The sequence below is a fragment of the Rhinatrema bivittatum genome, chromosome 13, assembly GCF_901001135.1.
Source record: "Rhinatrema bivittatum chromosome 13, aRhiBiv1.1, whole genome shotgun sequence".
Classification (NCBI taxonomy): Eukaryota; Metazoa; Chordata; class Amphibia; order Gymnophiona; family Rhinatrematidae; genus Rhinatrema; species Rhinatrema bivittatum.
In genome coordinates, this window is record NC_042627.1 from 78,978,976 (window position 1) to 79,002,632 (window position 23,657).

At 50.6% G+C, this 23,657-nt stretch overlaps 1 protein-coding gene across 1 annotated transcript in view; it reads left to right on the top strand.

The window, feature by feature from the left end:
* The first annotated feature begins 295 nt into the window (after positions 1-295).
* HACD3 (3-hydroxyacyl-CoA dehydratase 3) overlaps positions 296-23,657 on the top strand; it is a 34,993-nt gene continuing 11,631 nt past the window's right edge. Inside the window, exons 1-3 of the mRNA XM_029575293.1 lie at positions 296-637; positions 10,195-10,237; positions 21,910-21,983. Of these exons, the coding sequence (XP_029431153.1) occupies positions 551-637; positions 10,195-10,237; positions 21,910-21,983 (204 nt within the window). The 5' untranslated portion in view covers positions 296-550. The remainder of the gene's footprint in view (positions 638-10,194; positions 10,238-21,909; positions 21,984-23,657) is intronic.

Sequence of the window (23,657 nt, forward strand, 5' to 3'; positions counted from 1 at the left end):
AAGTAGGGTTCCCAGATAGAACCGAGGCCACTTAGAGCGCCCCACACTTTTTTTTCCTTTTAATATTGTGCGGCAGGAACGGTACCGCTTACTATGAATAGAGCGGCAGTTGCAGCTGAAGCTCTGCTGGTTACCGCGAGAGGCTGCTCATGAGCCACGTGCAGGTGCACGTGCAGCCGCTGCATGAGAACAGCGCTGCGCATGTCTGTCCCTTCTGACTGGGGGCTTGCGCTCACGTCCCACCCCTCTTCTCAGAGAACGAGGCTGTCCCGCTCGCGCCCCGCCCCTCTTCCCCTTGAGCTCGTGCCGGCTCCCCCGATCCTGTCTCCCTCTAGAGCGAGGCTCTCTAGCTCGCGAGAGAGGGCGCGCACAGGCGACTGTGGCTGCGCTTGCGCAGATTATTCTTGTCGGTGGGGGGAGGTGGCAGCTGACTAATTGAGGGCGGAAGCGGGGCGGGGTGTGCCGGTGCGTGGCGGAAGCAAGAGCAGGTATTTTCGGGCTGCAGGGAACACGAAGACGTTTCTGTTGCTGCCTCCGCCTGGCGCGGGAAATGGAGAACCAGATTCTGACGCCGCTCGTTCACTGGGCGCAGAGACACCGGGAGATTTACCTGCGAGTGGGGCTCAATGACGTCCAGGTAAAGACTCACTTGCGGGAGGGGCTGAGCGAGGGGCAGGTGAAGGAGCACCGGGAGGTCTCCCTGCGGGAGGGGGCTGAGCGAGGGGCAGGTGAAGGAGCACCGGGAGGTCTCCCTGCGGGAGGGGGCTGAGCGAGGGGCAGGTGAAGGAGCACCGGGAGGTCTCCCTGCGGGAGGGGGCTGAGCGAGGGGCAGGTGAAGGAGCACCGGGAGGTCTCCCTGCGGGAGGGGGCTGAGCGAGGGGCAGGTGAAGGAGCACCGGGAGGTCTCCCTGCGGGAGGGGGCTGAGCGAGGGGCAGGTGAAGGAGCACCGGGAGGTCTCCCTGCGGGAGGGGGGCTGAGCGAGGGGCAGGTGAAGGAGCACCGGGAGGTCTCCCTGCGGGAGGGGGCTGAGCGAGGGGCAGGTGAAGGAGCACCGGGAGGTCTCCCTGCGGGAGGGGCTTAGCCAGGTCCAGGTGAAGGAGCACCAGGCTTTATCTGAGGTAAGGGCTAAGTAAGGCCCAGATAAAGGATCACTGGCGATCAATTTTCGTTTTTTGTTTTTTTTTCTAGACCACCTTTCCAATTTTAGGTTAAGGTGGTGTTCAGCATTTTTGAGAGATAATTTGGTGGGCCAAAGCTTACAATATAGTGAGTATCTGAGACGACAAAGAATAAAACGACTTGCACAAATTCGAAAGGGGTTGCAGGATTTGAACCATGGCTTCCTTGGTTTTTATCCTGTTGTTGTAACCATTTGGCCACTCCTTCTTACTGCCTGTGGGTGGGGTCGAGCACTATGCAGGTAAAAGAGCCACTTGGGACCTATCTGCAGCTCGAGCTGAATGACCTACAAGGACAGGAATTGACGGGGATCTACATGCTGTGGAGATGAGTGACATGCAGATGCAGGAGTCGCCGAAGGTCTACCTGCGGGTGGGACTAAACAACATACAGGGAAATGAATCTCCACTGATCTACCTGTGGGTGGAGACAAGCGACTTAGAGGTAAAGAGGTCAGTGGGGATCTGTTGGGGACTGGAGATGAGCGATGTACAGGTGTAAGGATCACTGGCATAGAGGTGAGCCATATGCAGGGAAAATGACATTGGGTGATCTACTGTGAGTGATATACAGAGGCACTGATACAGGCAGAGTCTGCACTATGCAGTTAATGGGGACACAAGGGACAATGTCAGTGATGGGATAGGATCACTGAGCAGGGAAGGTAACTGTACCTGGAGATCTGTCTGCCTGTGAAAAGCATCCATGGGCAGGTAAGAGTTGAGAGAGACACCAGGTGGCAAAGGGAACAGTTACTGTGAATACCAGGGAGGATTACAAAGTCTTACGCTGGCTCGGAGTAGTCCAGCTGTCATGCAGAAGCACTGGATATAGTACCTGGCAGCCCAATGTAATAAGACCTGAGGAGAAAATGTGTGCTGAACCTCAGCACTGGCTTTCTTTACTCGTGTGCTAAAGACATAGCTAACTCCCAGTGCAGTAAGCCTATAGTTTGCTAATGCATCGGGAATTAAAAGGGAAAGTGCACTAACCTGAAAATGTGTGCAGAAAACTTCTCTCAGCACACAAAGACATGAGTTAAGCTTATGCGCCTCTCTGCCCTGGAATTAGCATGGGATTTGCAGCTCGGAGGGTTAATTTGGGTGCACAGTTCTTAGTGCTAAATTGGGAGTAAAAAACCTAAACTGCACACACCCGAGAGAACCTTAATACCTGGGTGAGTGACTGTGGGTTGGGAGAGCCAGCGAGCCCCTATTAGAAAGCAGGTAGTCCTGGGGAGCCAGGAATGGAAACTTCTCTTAAGGGCTGGCGAGCTTTTCTTTTAGCAGAAAATATTTATAAAGCAAATATGCTTCCAAAACAGTTCTCTGGTAATTTGCTCGTCAGTGAGAAACACACAGCCTCTAGGATGTCCCTATTTTTAGATTTAGTTTTCCTATTCCTGATGTGAAATAAAACAAAATAGACGGGCATCCCTATATATATATATAATTAGTTATAATCGCCTATTTCTTAGGGGCTTGGGAGCAGCTGTTGATGTAGTCAGTGTCCTTGAGCTTATCTCACAATTCTGTACCCAAAATGGACCCATGGGAATGGCTATTGAGGTTTGAAGATTTGACCAGTTACATTTCCGTGGTGAACAGTAATACACTAAAGGCACTGTGCACACTAGCCAAATAACACGAGGAAACTTCCCGAAGCACGCAGTAGCACTCAAGCACAGTGACGGAGAGTCCAGCTAAAAACCCTGTACAATGCAGAAACCCAGCATGGCCAGCATTGAAGCAAATGCACCTCTGTGAGTGAGTGAGACGCAGAGAGAGAGAGAGAGGGGGGGTGTGCGCGTGAGACAGGCGCTCTGTTGCACGGCCCTATTTGTCCGTGTCTGTCGACGGACATATAATGTCATTAAGCTATACTTCAAGGTATAACAAGGTTATCCAACAGTCCAAAGTGTTTGGGAGCTTTGGAACCACTCACGCTCTGGCATGGGCCCGGCTTTACACCCACAGGCCTGGATACACTGTGCAAGCTTTGCATATTTTCTTCAAACAAATGCAAGAGTAAAAGAGAGCAGCTGTTTAGGCTGGAGGAGGGACTGGTAGCTTCCAGAGACAAGCGTATTTGCATTTCGAGGAATACACCAAAGTGTCAATTTCCTGGCGTGTAGCCAGATGGACTCAGTACGAATGGGATAGTATCCGCGTGCTAGCAGTTGGAGACGGATCTGACGTCAGTACAGGGGCGTATATAGCCCCACAGGAAGCGCAGCGACTCAGTAATTTCCGTCTCCAAAGCAGTTTAGAGTGCCTGCACGCTAGTTGAGCGTGCTTTCCAAGACTACTTTGATTTTTTCTCTTTTTTTCTCATTTCAGGTTCTACTTCGTTGTTTCTTGCCTATTCAGGCTTAGAGCCCCGCGCTCCTGCGGTAGATACCCTCTGGTTCCTCCCCCAGCGAGCTCCCAGGGTGATTACCGTGCTCCCCCGGTGGGAAAGTCCTCGGTCCTGCCGAGCCGCGGCAGTGACATAGCCCCGGACGACGTTCGGGGTGTAGCCTACGAGGCCCCCGGTCCTGGCGTGGACGGGGTAGCGGGTGCATATCCTCAATAGCGGTGGCGAGGTGTTCCCTTCCCCCGCAGCCGGAGACCGTTTGGGTTCCAGACAAGGCGCGCCGATGCTGGTGAGGTGTGCTGGTGAGGTGTGCCGTGAAGCACAGAGGATCGGCGGCGTGGCACGCCGTGGAGGACGCCATTTTGGGCCTGGTTCAGGTACGCCGCGCCCGTAATAGGTGCGGCTTTCTTCCTCCTTGGCTTTGTTTTTGTGACTTGTTGAGCGCCTATTGAATGCCACTGACCGCTTATTGCATTGCAAGCTATTGAGCGTATATTGCTGCCTGCCTATTACAAGCTATTGAGCGTATATTGCTGATTGCATATTGCTGACTGCCTATTACATGCTATTGAGCATATATTGCTGACTGCCTATTACATGCTATTGAGCGTATATTGCTGATTGCATATTGCTGACTGCCTATTACAAGCTATTTATTTATTTATTTTATTTATTTATTTAGCGTTTTTATATACCGATGTATAGCAGAGTTGCCTTCACTCCGGTTTACAATTCTAACAACCAGTTACATTGAAATTTGACAAGTTACATTAAACAGACTGAGAAACTGACATATAAAATTAGTCTAAACAAAACAAGATATTCTAAAAGTTAGGTATCCTGAAAAAACAGGGTTCATAGATAATAGGAGATATCTGAAGTTAGTAAACAGGATAAATTGTCCAATCAGTAGACTGATAGTTATGAGATCAAAAGTCCGAGCTGTCAGTAAGAGATTGGCTTAGTAGCCAAGATTTTAGTTCTTTTTTAAAAGATTTAGGGTTTTCTTGACCAGCGAGGTACTGAGGTAGTGAGTTCCATAATTTTGGGCCGATGATGGAAATGGCTCTATTTCTGGTGGAAGAAAGTTTGGCGAGAGGGAGAAATGGGATCACAAGTTGTATTTTACTAGTTGTTCTTGTAGTACGTAGGGAGTGGTGGATATTTATTTATTTATTTAATTTCTTTTCCTATACCGATGCTCAAGACTAGGTCTTATCGTACCGGTTTACAATGTAACTGAGGGGAAACCATATGTATGATATCATCAAGAGCAGTGTAATCTGCTTTGTAAATTGCTTTCTGCAGTATAGAGAGGACTTTGAATTCGATTCTTTTTTCAATTGTGAGCCATTGTAGTTGGTTGAGAACAGGGGTGATGTGTTCAAATTTTCTTTTCCCCGATAAGATTCTGGCAGCGGTATTCTGAAGAAGCTGTAATGGTCTTAGGGAAGATTTGGGTAGTCCAATCAGAAGAGAATTGCAGTAGTCCAGACAGGAGAATATTAGGGCTTGAAGGACTGTTTTGAAGCTATTGAGCGTATCTTGCTGATTGCATATTGCTGACTGCCTATTACAAGCTATTGAGCGTATATTGCTGATTGCATATTGCTGACTGCCTATTACAAGCTATTGCGCGTTTATTGCTGATTGCATATTGCTGAATGCCTATTCCACTCTACTGAGCGTATGGTGCTAATTGCATATTGCTGAATGCCTATTCCCAGCTACTGCGCGTCTATTGCTGATTGCATATTACTGACTGCCTATTAAATGCTATTGAGCGTATATTGCTACTTGCATATTGTGAATGCCATTGGGCGTCTGTTCCTTACCGCATTTTCTTGGGTGCATATTGATGTCCATTATGCGTGTTTTGCTGCTTGCATATTGCTGTCAGCCTATTGCATGGTATTCAGCAGGTGTTATTACTCAGAGCCTATGGCCTACCATTACGCGTGTATTGCTGCCCGCATATTACTAAGTGCCTATTGAATGTCATTGAGCGTGTATCGCTCACCGCTTATAGATGAGGGCCTATGGTACACTATAAGGCGGGTCTTGCCAGCTGCATATTATATATCATGGAGCTGTGTTCATGGCCGCCTATTGCTGGGCACATATTATGCGCCTGTTGTACTTCGTCCACACCTAGTGCGGCCGCATATTCTTATTCTTGAGCGCCTGTTCTATGAAGCGCCCATTGCTGCCGCATATTCTTATTATGCGCCTGTGGTATTCAGCGCTTCGTGCTGCAGCGTATTCTTATTATTATGCGCCTGTTCTATTCTGCACCTATTGCTGCCGCATATTCTTATTGAGCGCCTGATTGTATTAAGCGCCTCTTGCTGCCGCATATTCTTATTGAGCGCCTGATTGTATTAAGCGCCTCTTGCTGCCGCATATTCTTATTGAGCGCCTGATTGTATTAAGCGCCTCTTGCTGCCGCATATTCTTATTGAGCGCCTGATTGTATTAAGCGCCTCTTGCTGCCGCATATTCTTATTGAGCGCCTGTTGTATTAAGCGCCTTTTGCTGCCGCATCCTATTATTGGGCGTCTGTGGCATTCAGCGCCTATTGCTCGATGGATCAGGACACGGCGGAGTCTTCGGCGACGGCGCCGCCTGCTTCGGGCATTGCAGCCCTTGGCCTCGGCTTTGCATGCCGGCTTCGGGCCACGCCTAGTGCTGAGCCAGACTCGCTATGTGCCCAATGTGAGGAGGCCGTGCGACCCTCAGGTCCGGTCCCGCCATGGTTTGTGGGCAGTTCCCCAGGGGCTACCCCGGAGTTCAGGGGTGGTCTCGCCTAATCTGGAATCCTGGGGGGAGTTTATACCCCAGCGATTAGAGGCTGCTTCCATTTCCGGGATGGCTCTCTTGAGGGGTTTCATGCCTTCGTACAGATGCTAACCGCCTCCCATCCTGGCCCGGCGGTTCCTGCTGTTCTTGTGGTTCCAGCGGGGGGGGGGCTGCGCCTGTGGCGACTGCTGCGCCTGCTGCTGCGGTGGTGGCTCCTGCTGATCTGGTTCCTGGGCCCTCACGCCCTTATCGCGAGCAGGACTTCCCGCCGATGGCCAGTCCGGCTCGGTCGGTCTCACGGGACGAATCCGAGCCCCCGGACGAGGGGGACCTTCCTCCAGGGACTGAGCCATATAGAACCTTGACACTGTTCTTCCCTAAAGAGGATCTCTCCGACCTGGTGTCTCAGTGCCTGGCGGACTCGGATATTACAGGTCCTTGGGCGCCATCATCCCAGTACCTGCCTGGGAAGTGGATTCTGGTCATTATTCCATTTCTTTCATGGTACCCGAGAAAGGGGGTACCCTTCGACCTGTCCTGGACCTCAAGTCCGTCGATCGATGCTGGCGTGGACCGAGGTTTCGTATGGAAACTCTGCGCTCCATCAAGACCGCAGTACAGCCAGGAGAATTCCTCACGGCATTGGACCTGTCAGAGGCATACTTGCATATCACACTCCATCCGGATCGTCAGCGCTACCTACGCTTCAACGTCCTGGGCCGCCACTTCCGGTTTCGGGCTCTGCCCTTTGGGTTGGCAGCGTCGCCACGGACATTCACCAAGGTGGTGGTAGTGGTAGCGGCGGCGCTCAGGCGGGAAGGGATTCTAGTCCATCCCTACCTAGACGACTGGCTGATCAGGGCGAAGTCACAAGAGGAGAGCCTGCGGACTACCGACAGAGTGATCGCCCTCCTGGAAAGTTTGGGCTGGGTGGTCCATCTCAGCAAGAGCTGTCTGCAGCCTTCCCAGTCCATAGAGTATCTAGGAGTACAGTTCGACACCCGGGCGGACACGGTCAGTCTTACGACCAAGAGACAGTTGAAGCTTCGGCAACGTCTCCAGTCTCTGATGAGAGCCAGTCGGCCCATAGCCTGGCATTATCTGCAGGTTCTGGGTCTCATGGCATCCACCCTGGAAGTAGTGCCTTGGGCGCGGGCCCATATGAGACCTCTACAGCATTCCCTGCTCTCTCGCTGGAGCCCCCGTCAACGGGACTATTCCACGCACCTTCCTCTACCGGCCAGAGTTCGGACCCAGCTGCGGTGGTGGTTGCAGTCCAACCACTTGAGCAGGGGGTCGAAGATGTCCTCGCCCACGTGGCCCTTGCTCACCACAGATGCCAGCCTGATGCGCGGTGAGTGCTTCGCAATGTGTGCACCAGCCGAAGGGCGAGGGAGCAGAGAGGAGTCAACGTGGAACATCAATCGCCTGGAGGCCTGAGCAGTCCGCTTGGCATGCCTTCGATTCGCTCACAGACTACGGCACAGAGCGGTCAGGGTGCTGTCCGACAACACCACCACGGGGGCCTACATCAACCGGCAGGGCGGAACCAGAAGCCGACGGGTATCTCTGGAGGTCGCCCCACTGATGGTTTGGGCGGAGGCGAATCTGCAAGACATCTCCGCCGTCCACATTGCTGGGAAGGACAATACCACAGCCGACTTCCTCAGCAGAGAAAGCCTGAATCCAGGAGAGTGGCAGCTGTCCCCCACTGCTTTCCAGATGATTGTCGATCATTGGGGGATTCCGGCCAGGATTTACTGGCGGACAAGTCCAATGCTCAAGTACCCAGATACTTCAGCCGCCGGCGCGACCCGTTCTCGCAGGGCATCGATGCCCTGGTACAGCCGTGGCCTCCTGGGACTCTCCTATATGCCTTTCCTCCGTGGCCTCTGCTGGGCGCCCTCATCCACTTGATTCAGACACACCGGGGCCTAGTTCTTCTAGTGGCACCAGACTGACCAAGAAGACCCTGGTACGCGGACATGAGAAGACTACTGGCAGGGGAACCTCTTCCCCTGCCTCCTCTCCGGGACCTTCTACGTCAAGGTCCCATTCTACGCGAGGATCCGGCTTAATTCTCTCTTACGGTCTGGCCCTTGAGAGGGCTAGATTGAAGAAGAAGGGTTACTCGGAGCCCGTGATCGCTACCCTCCTCCGGGCTCGCAAGTTTTCCACATCCCTCACATACATCCGGATCTGGAGAGTTTTTGAAGCATGGTGCGACACTCATGGCACCAATCCACATGCGACCACAATTCCTATTGTGTTGGATTTCCTGCAGGATGGCCTTCAGAAGGGTTTCTCCCTCAGCTCCATCAAGGTTCAGGTGGCTGCGCTGTCTTGCTATGGTCCCAGGAGGGATGGCAAGACCATCACCAGGCACCCAGATGTCTCTCGCTTCCTGCTGGGAGTCAAGCATATTCGTCTGCCACTGAAGTGGCCTGTGCCTTTGTGGAACCTCAACCTCGTTTTGGATTTCCTCGCCGGATCCACCTTTCGACCCCTTCGGGGCCTGTCTCTTCGTCCTCTCACCTTGAAGATGGTATTCTTGCTGGCGGTGTGTTCCGCACGCCGCGTCTCCGAGTTACAGGCACTGTCCTGCCGTGATCCCTTTCTTCGGATCACTCCAGAGGCTATCCACCTTCGGACGGTTCCCTCCTTTCTGCCTAAGGTGGTTTCACAGTTTCCTCTTAATCAAACCATGTCCTTGCCTATCACAGCGGGTTCGCAGAAATCTGAGGAAGGTCGTTTGTTACGCCATCTCGCCATTGGCAGAGTGCTGCCCAGGTATCTGGAACTTACCCAAGACCTACAGAAGTCGGACCATCTGTTCGTCCTGTACAGCGGGAAGAAGCAAGGTGCAGCGGCCTCACGGCCCACCATCACCCGCTGGATTAAAGAAGTTGTTCGAGCCGCCTACGTGGAGGCTGGGAAGGCTCCGCCTCTACAGGTCCAGGCTCATTCTACCAGGGCCCAAGCGGCATCTTGGGCTGAATCACTGATGCTGTCTCCAGCAGACATTTGTAAAGCAGCGATGTGGTCCTCCCTTCATACCTTTTCCAGGTTATACCGTCTGGACGACCAGGCCAGGGAGGAATCAGCTTTTGCGAGGGCGGTTTTGCATGGTCCTCAGGCAGCCTCCCGCCCAGGTGGGAGGTAAAGCTTTTGTACATCCCATTCGTACTGAGTCCATCTGGCTACACGCCAGGAAATGTTTAGATTACTTACCTGGTAATCTTCTTTTCCTTAGTGTAGACAGATGGACTCAGCATCCCGCCCCGCTGCCTGAGTGCATGAGTTTTCACCGATTCCAGGTAAGCCATGCCTTTGTTTCCATAAGAGCGTACACTCTCTACCAGGTGTCAACGCTTTCCGGTTGGGCACGCTGGCGGTCGCCAGCCACTGTCAATCAGTCAGGGGAATCCTGTTTTCACTGTTCACTTTTCACTGAGCGTCAGTACACACATCCATAACAGCTTTTGCAAGGAAGATTACTGAGTCGCTGCGCTTCCTGTGGGGCTATATACGCCCCTGTACTGACATCAGATCCGTCTCCAACTGCTAGCACGCGGATACTATCCCACTTGTACTGAGTCCATCTGTCTACACTAAGGAAAAGAAGATTACCAAGTAAGTAATCTAAACAATCTTGTCTTCCATGTGGCAGATTGGACCCCCCCCCCCTTCTGGTTCTGGTGGGGTTGGAATAGGGCTTTGAAGAGTTCTGCTTCACCAGTGTGATAAGACCCAAGTCAGGTGATTTTTCTGGCAGCGATTATGCCTGCATTCCTGACTTGGGTTCAGGATGTCTTGCCTGCCGCTCTGATCTACTCTCATGTTTTTTTCCTTCCCTGCAGAGTCCCGATATCAGCATTAACAAAAATGTTCTTCATTTCAAAGGTGAGTACTTAAATGCTGATGAGTGCATTTATTTAGTTTTTTTTTATTTTTATATACCGATCTTCTTGCATGGGATACAAATCAAACCGGTTTACAGTGAAACATAACCTCGCATGAAAGCATTACATAGAACAAGAATCATTGAGTAAACTTTGAATAAAACATTAGGAATATAGAACATAAGGTAAACGTTACAATAAATTAGAATTATATTAAATATAATAGTATTAGACAGTGGATAGCATTGAGCAGATAGGGCTAGAACGGGCCAAATATAAGCACATGCAGAAAAAAAAAAAACAACGAAATACATGGAACTTGCTAAGTTAGGTGCAGTAACATGGGGATGTGTGAAGCTTAATCAAAGAAGCTTGATGAGAGCCTTGCTTAAGAACTGGATAAACTGTTTGTTGGATGCATTATGAGCTATACTTGCTGGATGACATAAAAATTATGGAGATTTAGTTTGGTTTGGCTTGTTTGGCTTATCCAGAACCACCAATCTAAATAACCATGTTTTAAGTTTTTTTTTGAAGGAGGATGGACAAGTGTCTTGTCGTAGGTCTGGTGGGAGAGAGTTCCATTGTGTTGGACCTGCTGTAGATAGGGCTCTTTTCCTTAGGGACGTTTTGGCTTGGGGGGGGGGTTTAGTGTGCCTTGATAGGCTCTTCTAATCGGTCTGGCTGAGGTGTGAGGGCGTAGCTTGATTGTGAGATCAATTGGGGCAAGGTTGTTTAAGGTTTTGTGCATGATGGTCAGGACTTTGTAAAGTATTCTGAATTTGATGGGGAGCCAGTGGAGATTGTAGAGGATAGGCGTGATATGATCATTCTTTTTTGCGTTTGTCAAAATCCTGGCGGCCGCATTCTGTAACATTTGGAGGGGCTTGATGGTGACACAAGGAAGGCCGAGTAATAAAGCGTTACAGTAATCCATTTTTGTGAGGATGATTGATTTTAAAACCAAGCGGAAATCTTGTTGGCGAAGAAGGGGTTTCAACTTTTTTAAAACTTGTAATTTGAAAAAGCATTCCTTGGTCGTATTGTTAACAAATCTTTTAAGGTTAAGCTGGCTGTCTAAGAGCACACCAAGATCTCTAACATATGTCGTGTTTTTGAGGTTGTCTGGGATAGCTGAAGGGTGGTTGAAGAGAGAGAGAGGTTGTCCCCCTGGGAGATGAGGATTTCTGTTTTGTCTTTGATGATTAGGTTTAGAGTAGAGAGGAGTGTGCTGATTTCTTGGAAGCAACTATTCCAGAAGTTTAAGGTTGGGGTTCCTGTGAAATATTAGAGGGGTAACCAAAGCAGCTTGTTCCCTGTACGTCCCAGGATCAGTCCAGACTGCTGGGTTATGCCTCCATTCCAGCAGATGGAGTCAGAGAAAAGCTGAAAAGCACCCCCCCCCCCATATAACCTGGTGTGCTACCTGCGATCCCTCAGTATTTCTCTGACTCCAGCAGATTGAGAGGCATAACCTGCGGTCCCGATCTTATCTAATTTCCTGGGATAATTCTCCTGACAGGTTTGATTTATGTGGAAATCCTTTGACTAGATCAACTTAAAAAAAAAAAAACAAAACAAAAAATAGGAAGAATAGATAATGACTAATAAATACTAAATTCTGGATTTGGTAGTTGATCTCTGCAAATCTGTTTAAGCTTGTCAGAAGAGCAGCTAGCTGCAGGCAGGTGAGGCAGGGCATTTCCCTACAGCCATTTACCCGGAGAATTGTACACCGACCCGGTGAGCTGAGGGGGAAAATCTTACCGGTGGGCCGGTCACGCTCCAACTCATTGCACAACTCGGAGAAGCAAAATTCCTCTGAGTGTTTAGTCTGGATGCGCAGGGAGGATTGTTCCCCTGTTTTGTGGGCTGATTAACAAAAAAAAAAGGGTTTATTTTAAATGTGCCTTTTTTTTTCTCAGCCCTAGCCTGCCTTGATCTCCCGGGCCTCCGGAGGGGGTGGAGTGTTCACCCAGCTGCTTCGCGCATGCTTCTCATGCCACGTGGGTCTGTTTGTGGAGCTTGTGGAGAGCCAGGTACCGCGAAGGCCTCTGCTCCCGGTGTATCCCCGGGGATAGGACTCTTCGGAACGATAGATTTCGAGCCAGGGGGCAGCTTTGCCGCGACCGCGTGGATCTTGAGGCGAGCAGTCAGCTCGGAGACAGAGGCTTGGCCCGCCCCCGATCAGCATGGGAGTGGCGGCCATCTTGCCTCCGTCAGACGTTGATGTGAATTTAGCTGAGGAGATCTCCCTCCTCTCTCCCCGCCGGCGTTAAGCCCACAACGACCGCGTGAATTGCCACCAGACTCGGCTCCGCCCCCGACTTTATCCTCGGGACAGCCCTTAAAGAGGCAACACCCATTTTCCTCACAATTTGTTTTACTTCTACATAAAGCTTATGTAGAAGCGGAAGCTGACTGGGAATCCCAGTCTCCTATCCCGGCTAAGCTTTTAAGGCTCCTGCGGACCAGGGGAGGTCTGGACCTTGATCTACCCGCTCTGTCCTGGGGGATGGGCTACCTGCCCCTCTTCCACCTGCAGATCCGATGCCTCAGGACCCCTCCACTCTAGATGTGAGCGATGATGTAGACAGTGCTGCTCCGGTGGAGGGGGATGAGCCGCAGGTGCTTCATTTGTTCCGCTGCATCAATTTTTTCCCACTTCTCCGCCACCAGGTGGTATGGATCTTATCCGACAATGCGACCACCGTGGCTTACATAAACCGGCAAGGGGGTACGAACAGTCGACCAGTAGCCTCCGAAGCGGACATGTTAATGGACCGGGCAGAACGCAATCTGACATGCATAGCCGGGGTCGAGGTGGACTTCCTCAGCCGCCAGCGGCTAGATCCCGGAGAGTGGGGGCTGTCCGAAGAGGCGATGCGGCTGTATCGAGTCGGTGGGGGATCCTCCGACTAGACTTAATGGTGACTCGTTTGAACGCGAAGGCGTCTCGTTTCTTCAGTCGCAGAAGGGAACACAGATCGGAAGGGGTGGACGCTCTGGTTCTTCCATGGCCTCCAGACATTCTACTTTACGTGTTTCCTCCTTGGCCGTTGGTGGGAAAGGTTTTAAGGCGAATAGAATCCCACCAGGGGCCGGTTGTTCTGATGGCTCCGGAGTGGCCGCGAGGGCCTTGGTTCGCAGACCTGATCAACCTGGCGGTGGATGGCCCCTTGCGCCTCGGTCATCTGCTGAACCTCCTCCGGCAGGGCCCAGTATTTTTCCATCAGGCCGATTGCTTCTGTCTAGCGGCTTGGCTTATGAGAGGAGACAATTAAGAAGGAAAGGTTACTCTGAGGCGGTTATTACCACTCTTCTCCGTGCTAGAAAAAACTTCTACATCTATCACCTATGTTCGGGTATGGAAGGTGGTTAATTCTAGGTGCCGTGGGTTGAGTTTGTCCCTGCAGCAGGCCACTATTGTTCACATTCTGGCCTTCTTGCAGGACGGCTTAAAGAAAGGTTTGGCATACAGTTTGCTTCGGGTGCAGGTAACAGCCTTGGGCTGTTTTCGAGGTAAGGTTGATGGTACTTCCATTGGTGCTCACCTGGATGTGGCAAGATTCTTGAAGGATGCCAAACACTTAAAGACATCGGTGCGCGCGATCTGTCCATCCTGGAGTTTAAATTTGGTTCTCCGTAGCCTTTGCGGTTCCCCCTTTGAGCCTTTAAAGCGGGCTACGTTGAAGGATTTAACGCTTAAGACTGTGTTTCTCGTGGCTATCTGTTTGGCTAGACGGATTTCGGAGCTCCAAGCCTTGTCCTGTAGGGAGCCTTTTCTGCGTATCTCTGATTCTGGGATTTCTCTTCGGACAGTGCCCTCCTTCCTGCCGAAGGTAGTATCGACTTTTCATGTCAACCAGTCAGTTGAGTTGCTGGCATTCTCAGATGAGGATAAGGATCTGAGGAGATTGGATGTCCGTAGAATCCTCTTGCGGTACTTGGAAATAACTAATCCTTTTCGATTGTCTGATCATCTTTTTCTCTTGTGGAGTGGTCCTAAGAAAGGGACTAAGGCTTCTAAGACTACTATTGCCTGCTGGTTGAAAGACGCTATTGCTTCTGCTTACATAGGTCATGGGCAACCAGTTCCGGATGGTCTTAAGGCTCATTCTCTTAGGTCTCAAGCAGCGTCCTGGGCAGAAAGCCAATGTGTCTCGCCCCAAGAGATTTGCCGGGCGGCCACTTGGAAATCTTTGCACACGTTTGCTAAACATTCGAAGGTGGATTCTTTTGGCAGCAGTGTGCTTCGAGCAGGACTCTCCAGGTCCCACCCCTTTTAGGGCAGCTTGGGTACATCCCAGCAGTCTGGACTGATCCTGGTACGTACAGGGAAAGGAAAATTAGTTCTTACCTGTTAATTTTCGTTCCTGTAGTACCAAGGATCAGTCCAGATGCCCGCCCATAGGCAGGAGAGTCCACTCAGCTACTTGTATTTTCTCTTGGCAGATTTTTCGGAGCCTCCACGCTTACGCGACAGTTCTTTTTGTCACAAGTTATGGTTTTTTAAGAGGTTAATATTTGTAAAATAAACATTTGGCATTCATTCTGCTTTGATATTGATTATACTGAGGGATCGCAGGTGGCACACCAGGTTATATAGGGGGTGCCTTTCAGCTTTTCTCTGTCTCCATCTGCTGGAAGGGAGGCAGAACCCAGCAGTCTGGACTGGTCCTTGGTACTACAGGAACGAAAATTAACAGGTAAGAACTAATTTTCCTTTTAGCGGCTCCAGGTTTTTCCATTTACATTTCTGTAGTGTCACTAAGTAGAATTGATGCTTTGTTTTGGGGAAAATGTGAACTATTTTTTAGAAACATTGGTGAAACAAAAAGAAGCAAACTCTGAAAGAGTCAGGGCTGCTAATTTGGGGAGTCAGGCTCCTAAACTGCTAAATTAGTTGAATTTTCAGCTGAAAACTTAGGCTCTGAAGTTAAGCTTAAAATAAACGCCTACACTTGGGGGCGCAGGCAGTAACCAAGGCAGCCCAGTCAGCAGTGTCTGCTTTCTTGTTAAAGGGGATGGGGTGGCCTACGAATCGGTGCTTTGCATTTCTTTCCGTGAGGAGAAAGTTTGCTGGTTGCAGCTCAGGTATTGTGCAGAGAGGTGGAAAGGCCGTCGGCATTCCAGGACTGACACCTCCCAGCGTCTGCCCCCCCTGCAGAGGGGATGAAGCTGGGTTTTAGATCCGAGACCTTTGGGATGAGAGAGAGAGAGGCTGAGCGCTGGCCCCTGTGCCAGGAGGTGAGCGGAGGACACTTTCAGCCTTCTGCGGCCGCGTCATAGGTGGTATACGGAGGCTCTTCTATGTCATGCCGGATGTGATGCAAACACTCAATCCTCCGAAAACGTGTTTGCTTTTTTCCCCTGAACAAACAAACTGTTTTATTCATGTTCTCACAGGACAAGCAGGATGGTTGTCCTCACAAATGGGTGACATCGAGGATGGAGCCCACCACGGAAAACTTCTGTCAAAGTTTAAACAGAACTTTGACTGGCCCCTACTGGGCATGCCCAGCAAGGCACTGACCCTGCAGCCAGCAGGGGTCTCCCTTCAGTCTTCTTTTTTCCGCGCAGCAGTTGCCACGCGGTGAAAGGAGCTCTCTTACCACGTTCCTGACAGGAATTCGGTTTTTTTCTATCCGAAGAAAATTTGCCCCTCAGGGGTCTCCCTTCGACAAATTTTTGTCACTTTCGCGGAAAACCGGTAAGTTTTTTCCCTTTTTTTAATCGGCGGCCGTCGATTTTGGCCCTTGAGGCCTGTGGGAACTTACTGAGCCCGCGCCTAAATTTGGCCTTAAGCCATGGCGACGGGGTTCCGTCGATGTCCGGATTGTACCCGGACTATGTCCATCACTGACCCCCATAGGGTTTGTGTTTTATGTTTGGGTAGTGAGCATGATGTCCTGACTTGCACCAAATGTGCCTTAATGACACCTAAGGGTCGCAAGGCCAGGATGGAGAAGATGGGGCTCCTCTTCCATGCACCCACCCCAACGCCATCGATAGCATCGACGTCATCGGAACCGGCACCGTCGAAGTTGCACCACCATCGCCAACCCGCCGGTGACCGTCCACCATCGATGACTTCTCGGCCGTCGACTCCTGTCCCCTCCCCGGATGACCGAGGAGATCGGAAGGATAAGCATCGCCATCGACGGCATAAGTCTCGGCCCGTCGAGGATCCGCAACCATCGACCTCTGAACAGGCCGAGCCACCGAAGAAAAAGCCTCGGTCAGACCTGGCACCGTCCACGTCTCGTTCGCAGGCACCGAGGAAACCCTCACCCTCCCGGGGTGCGGGGGCCGTGATCCCACCGGTTACGGTGGTCCCTCCGGCCCTGCCTCAGCCTCCCTCTCCCGTCGAGCCGGGTATGCTTACCCCTGGTCTCCGGGCAGAACTGGACCGGCTGGTCCAGGAGGCCATCGAGAATGCGATGCGAAGATTCCAGCCTCCACCGGCACCGCCTCCGGCACCGATTCCGGCACCGCCTCAGGCACCGACCTCAGCACCGACTCTGCCACCGAGGATGGAACCGACCACCGAGCCTATAGTGGAAGCGTTGGCACCGATACTAAATCGTATGGAGGCACTTATGCGCGCCCTTCCATCGGTGATTTCATTAGCACCGACTACACCATCATCTCCGGAAGGACATTCATCGACAGGAGAAACACCGTTCCGGATTCCTCCGTCCGGTGTCGTTCCATCGGTGCCTTCACATACCTTTCCACCGATTTATCCTTCGGCTCCATCGATTCCAAGATCGGCACCGATTCCATCGGTGGCCCCGAAGCCCTCGATGCCGTTCACTGTTCCGCTTGCAGCACCGGTTCCATCGATGCCTTTGGATCCTCTACCAGGTCCTTCAGGACAGCAAACCTTACATGACCCTTATGATACCTGGGGTGATGATTCATCTTCAGATACAGATTTACCATCCCCACCATCTCCTACAGAGAGTAGAAAACGATCTCCTCCTGAAGATCTCTCCTTTATAAATTTTGTAAAGGAGATGTCAGAAGTTGTGCCTTTTCAGCTGCAATCTGAGACCGATGACAGGCACCAAATGATGGAGCTGCTCCAATTTCTGGATGCCCCCAAGATCATCGCTTCCATCCCCATTCACCAAGTATTTCTGGATCTTTTAAAGAAAAACTGGGAATCACCTTCATCTGTGTCACCAGTTAATAAAAAAGCTGACTCAACCTACCTCGTTCAGTCAGCACCAGGATTTCAGAAGTCTCAACTGGATCATCGCTCTGTTGTAGTTGAGTCTGCGCAAAAGAAAGCCAAGCGTTTAAAGCCACACTCTTCCACTCCCCCTATCAAGGACAACCAATTTCTTGATAGTGTGGGAAGGAAAGTGTATCATGGGGCTATGTTGATATCTCGTATAGCTTCATACCAACTTTATATGACTCAGTACAACAGAGCTATCCTTAAACAAATGCAGGACTACGCTGACACCTTACCGGACCAATACCAGCCACAGCTTCAAGCCCTCCTTCACAAAGGATTTGAAGCTGGGAAGCACGAGATCCGAACGGCCTACGATATCTTCGATGCTTCCACGAAAGTCTCAGCTACTGCCATCTCAGCCAGACGTTGGGCTTGGTTAAAATCATCCAACCTTCGCCCAGAGGTTCAGGATCGTCTAGCCGATTTACCCTGCTTAGGGGATAATCTGTTCGGAGAACAGATTCAACAAATTGTGGCGGAATTGAAGGATCACCACGAGACGTTGAAACAACCTTCGTCTGTTCCATCTGAGGTATCCTCCAAACCACCACCTAAGAAGGACTCCAAAAAGTCATTCTTTCGGCCACGTCGTTATTACCCTCCGTCGACTAGGCCTCGTCCGGCTCGATCCTCCACCAGACCTCAGCCGCGCCAACCTCGGAAACAAAGACCTGCTGTAGCCCCACCCCCCGGGCCTGCGGCAGGCCTTTGACTTCCCGACTCGGAGCACATGCCATATCCCACTCCCCCACATCCCTGTAGGGGGTCGTCTGTGCCACTTTCTACAGCATTGGATACGGATTACCTCAGACCACTGGGTGCTGGCGATTATCGCACAGGGTTACCACCTCAATTTCATAACTCTTCCGGCAGACTCCCCGCCGCTTCAAGCGTGGAGTCTATCCAGCCATTTGGCTCAATTACAACAGGAAGTATCTCTTCTTCTGCAATCAAATGCTATAGAACCCGTTCCTCCCTCTCAACGAGGCAAGGGATTCTATTCCAGATACTTCCTAATTCCAAAGAAATCAGGAGGGCTACGTCCAATTTTAGACCTTCGAGCCCTCAACAAGTATCTGCAAAAAGAAAAGTTCAAGATGGTAACCCTGGGCACGTTACTCCCTCTGCTGCAGAAGGGGGATTGGCTGTGCTCCCTCGACCTCAAGGAAGCTTATACCCATATTGCGATAACACAATCCCATCGCAAATATCTGCGGTTTCTCGTAGGCCGCGACCATTATCAATACCGAGTACTGCCTTTCGGTCTGGCATCTGCTCCACGGGTCTTCACCAAATGCCTCGTAGTTGTAGCAGCATTCCTCAGGAAGGAAGGTGTCCACGTATACCCCTATCTGGACGACTGGCTGATCAGGGCCTCCACCCCTCAGATTGCCCGGTCCTCCCTACAATTGACAATCAACACACTCCATTCCTTAGGGTTTCTTGTCAATTACGAGAAATCTTGCTTCGTCCCATCTCAAACCTTATCTTTCATTGGGGCAGACTTGGACACCTTACAGGCAAAGGCCTACCTTCCGCTACAACGGGTCCAAACTCTCATGTCCCTAGCTCACCAGCTCCAGTCTCAAAACACTGCCACAGCTCGCCAATTCCTAGTTCTCCTGGGACACATGGCATCCTCGGTTCAAGTCACTCCCATGACCAGACTAGCCATGAGGGTAACACAATGGACTCTACGACAACAATGGATTCAAGCTTTTCAGCCTCTGTCCTCCATAATCACAGTCACACAAGCGCTGCGCCTATCCTTAACTTGGTGGACGACTCAGGTCAACCTCCTTCAGGGCTTACCCTTTCTTCCACCGGATCCGCAAGTTATCCTAACCACCGACGCTTCCCACATCGGTTGGGGGGCCCATGTGGACAATTTTCAAACCCAAGGGTTATGGTCCAACCAGGAAGCCGAACACCAGATCAATTTCCTGGAACTTCGAGCAATCCGCTATGCGCTCCGCACTTTCAAAGATCATCTCTTTCATCAGATAATCTTAATCCAGACGGACAACCAAGTGGCCATGTGGTACATAAACAAGCAGGGAGGCACAGGCTCCTTCCTTCTGTGTCAGGAAGCTGCGCAGATCTGGGCGGAAGCTCTCTCCCACTCTATGTACCTCAGGGCCACTTACCTGCCGGGAGTAGACAATGTATTGGCAGACCGGCTGAGCCGTGTCTTCCAACCGCACGAGTGGTCACTCGATCCTCTGGTAGCGACCTCTCTGTTTCACAAGTGGGGTTCTCCCCGCATAGACCTCTTTGCGTCCCCTCAGAACCACAAAGTGGACGATTACTGCTCTCTCATACGGAGCCAGAACTCTCGGCCGAGGGATGCATTCTCCCTCAAGTGGACAACCGGTCTGCTCTACGCATTCCCCCCACTTCCTCTTGTGTCAAAGACTCTCGTGAAGCTACGCCAGGACGGAGGAACCATGATCCTGATAGCACCTTACTGGCCACGCCAAGTATGGTTTCCAATACTCCAGGATCTCTCCATCCGCAGGCACATTCCTCTAGGAATGGACCCGCATCTGCTCACTCAAAACGACGGATGCCTCCTCCATCCCAACCTCCAAGCCTTGTCCCTGACGGCATGGATGTTGAAAGGTTAGTCCTTCAGCCTTTCAACCTTTCAGATTCCGTTTCTCGAGTCCTGATAGCTTCACGAAAGCCTTCCACAAGAAAGTCTTACTCATACAAATGGAAAAGGTACACATCATGGTGCACTTCTCAGTCCCTTGATCCCCTTTCCTGTCCAATTTCCAAATTCTTGGACTATTTATGGCATCTCTCTGAATCAGGTCTTAAAACCTCTTCCATTAGGATGCATGTCAGTGCGGTAGCCGCCTTCCATAAAGGTGTACAGGGTGTCCCTATTTCAGTACAACCCCTAGTAACACGTTTTCTTAAAGGCTTGCTCCATCTGAAGCCACCCTTACGGCCTCCGGCCCCATCCTGGGACCTTAATCTGGTTCTTGGTCGTCTAATGAAACCTCCTTTCGAACCTCTGCACTCCTGTCAGTTAAAGTATCTCACATGGAAAGTGTTATTCCTTTTGGCTATCACTTCAGCTCGCAGGGTTAGTGAATTACAGGCCCTAGTTACCTATCCGCCTTACACTAAACTCCTGCAGGACCGGGCGGTACTCCGCACTCACCCTAAATTTTTACCTAAGGTAGTTTCTGAGTTTCATATCAATCAATCCATTATACTACCTATCTTTTTTCCCAGGCCCCACTCCAACTCTGGAGAACAGACCCTGCATACCCTAGACTGTAAACGAGCTCTAGCCTTTTACCTAGACCGTACAGTTTCTCACAGGAAGAGCACTCAATTATTCGTCTCTTTCCATCCTAACAAGTTAGGACAACCTGTGGGTAAGCAGGCTCTTTCCTCCTGGTTGGCGGACTGCATTTCTTTCTGCTATGAGCAGGCTGGCATTCCTTTCCAAGACCGTGTCAAAGCACACTCTGTGAGGGCCATGGCGACGTCAGTGGCACACCTTCGATCGGTGCCGCTTCCTGACATCTGCAGGGCTGCGACCTGGAGTTCCCTCCATACCTTTGCAGCCCACTATTGTTTGGACAAAGCTGGAAGACAGGACTCCATCTTCGGCCAATCTGTCTTGCGTAACCTTTTTCCAACCTGATGTACCAACACCCTTCCACCTTCCCGATAGGGTGCGGATGCCCTTTCCCAAATTCCACCCCACTTGTACTGCCTATTGCACGTCGTTGGGTGCATTTGGTGCAAGTCAGGACATCCTCAGCTCGGTACTCACCCATTTGTGAGGACAACCATCCTGCTTGTCCTGTGAGAAAGCAAATGTTGCTTACCTGATGTAACAGGTGTTCTCACAGGACAGCAGGATGTTAGTCCTCACGAAACCCGCCCGCCACCCCGCGGTGTTGGGTTCGTTTTGTTTTTACTTTCTAGGCACTGCCTGTAGCTTTGAAAATCAGACTGAAGGGAGACCCCTGCTGGCTGCAGGGTCAGTGCCTTGCTGGGCATGCCCAGTAGGGGCCAGTCAAAGTTCTGTTTAAACTTTGACAGAAGTTTTCCGTGGTGGGCTCCATCCTCGATGTCACCCATTTGTGAGGACTAACATCCTGCTGTCCTGTGAGAACACCTGTTACATCAGGTAAGCAACATTTGCTTTCCTTCATTTTGAAAAATGTGTTTCCACCGCTGGCACGGACAATCCTTTCCTCCTCTTCCCATGTTTGAGCTGTTTTACGGACCATTGTGAATGTCTTCTGTATGAGTGCAGCACCGGCGGGATCGCTCCTGCTCCATGAAGAAGCTAAAAGATGAGGAGGGGGGGGCCTGTGAGAAATCTTTATTGTTTACATTTTTTGTTTCTAACGAATGCCTCTCACCTCTGGTCCTGCCTCTTTTTTTCCTCTTAGCCCGGGGCCATGGCGCCAGAGGGGACAACACCTATGAGTTCCAGCTGGAGTTCCTGGACAACGTGAAGCCGCAGGTAAGGAGGCTGCTGCTTGTTGCTGACCTCCGTTTTCAGTCCACGCCTCTCTGTCCCCCACGCTTGTCTTTTTTGAATCTTTCCAACAGAAGGAAAAAAACATGGGAACAAGAAGGGCAGCTCTGATGCAAGAAAGCCTCTCAGCAGCACTGGGTATCCGTAAACAAATTATAAACCTTGCAGCCTACTAATGTCACCTACAGCACCCATAAGCTCCCAGCCACAGATGCTGCGTCATCTTAACTGCACTGCCAGCTCCAAATGCCTGATCAAGAAGGAAGCCTTCCTGAAAGAACTTGCGCCTTCCACTGAGACGAGACGAGCGGGGAGAAGACGCTGCCAGGAAACCACACAGTCACACCCACTAATCTCCTTGCATCCCAACCTATGTTTAGTTTACTCTTGAAACCTATTCCATAGCTTTACCACCTCTTAGCCTCGGAGGATGTCTCCCGAGGGTAAATATTTTCCCTGCAAGCTCCTTCTGTTTAAGGTATTTCTAACCCACAATCCAGAGTTGCTGGCAAGGTACAAAGATCACACACATCCTCATTAGAACATGCTAAAGCAATACAGTGGTTTTGGTGCAAGGTAGGGATGCTGGGAATTGCATTAATCGACAGTCTGAAATGGTTCTGGTTTGAGAATGACTTACGCTGCCTGAGCAGCCACAGTTTGCAGAAAGATCCCCCTCGCCATTGCTTTCACCTGTGAGAGGTTAGACTGCAAGATCGCTCCGGGGATGAAACTGAAGTTTTCTGTTTCTCCAAGTGGAAAGACAGTCGCGCACCAGAGCGTGGAAACCTCACTGAAATGATCTGCCAGCCAATGTATCAGTGGACATCAATGTTTTACATTCTTAAGGCATGTGAGATATGGAGGGAAAAGTTAATGTCATCAGCATAGATCCTATAACCTGCTTCAGGATCAGCAAGAGGATGACCGCTTGGAGCTAGGAGATATATTAAATAGTGCAGGCCTTGCGGGATCTCTGTCCAGCTGTTGTGAACACCCAGCCATGATGTAAATTGGTCTACAGCAGCTGCAATGATCCTGGGCAAGAACAATTTAAATATTTTACAGGATCGAAGGCTGAGGGTAGATTGAGTAGCAAATTATCAGTGCCAATGTCAAATCCATGTCAGAAAATATCCAGACTAGACCTAATTACTCATTCTTGATCTCTGTAAAATAGTACAGGCAGCAGCGCTCAGACAGCTGCAGGATTTTCCAGCCAATAGTGTTTGAGGCTCTGAGTGCTATTGGTTGGGTAGGGAAGAGCGAGGTCAGTAACTTGTGAATTATGTTGGCTCTAACTTAGCCTTTTTGAGTATCAGACAAAGCAGTGCACGCTTTGCCTAGTGGGGGAGGGAAGTGCACTGTAGCACTAGGATTTACAGGGGCTGAGGTAGAGCGGATTATCCTTATGATCTGAGGTGTAGCTTCCCGTAACTGCTCTGAAAACCAGATCTGCTTCAGTGCATCAGTCGAGTGCAATCCCACTGCGTCTTACTGTAAGAACTTCACTGGATGTCGTGCGGGCTGGAGCCTCATTAATTTTCCCGCAGTTTGATTTTCTCTCAAGTTGATGCCATTCAATACCTCATCTTATGCTAACACTGTCAATATTCCTTAGTAAATAATAACTATAAAAAGATGCAATATTTCTCCCCT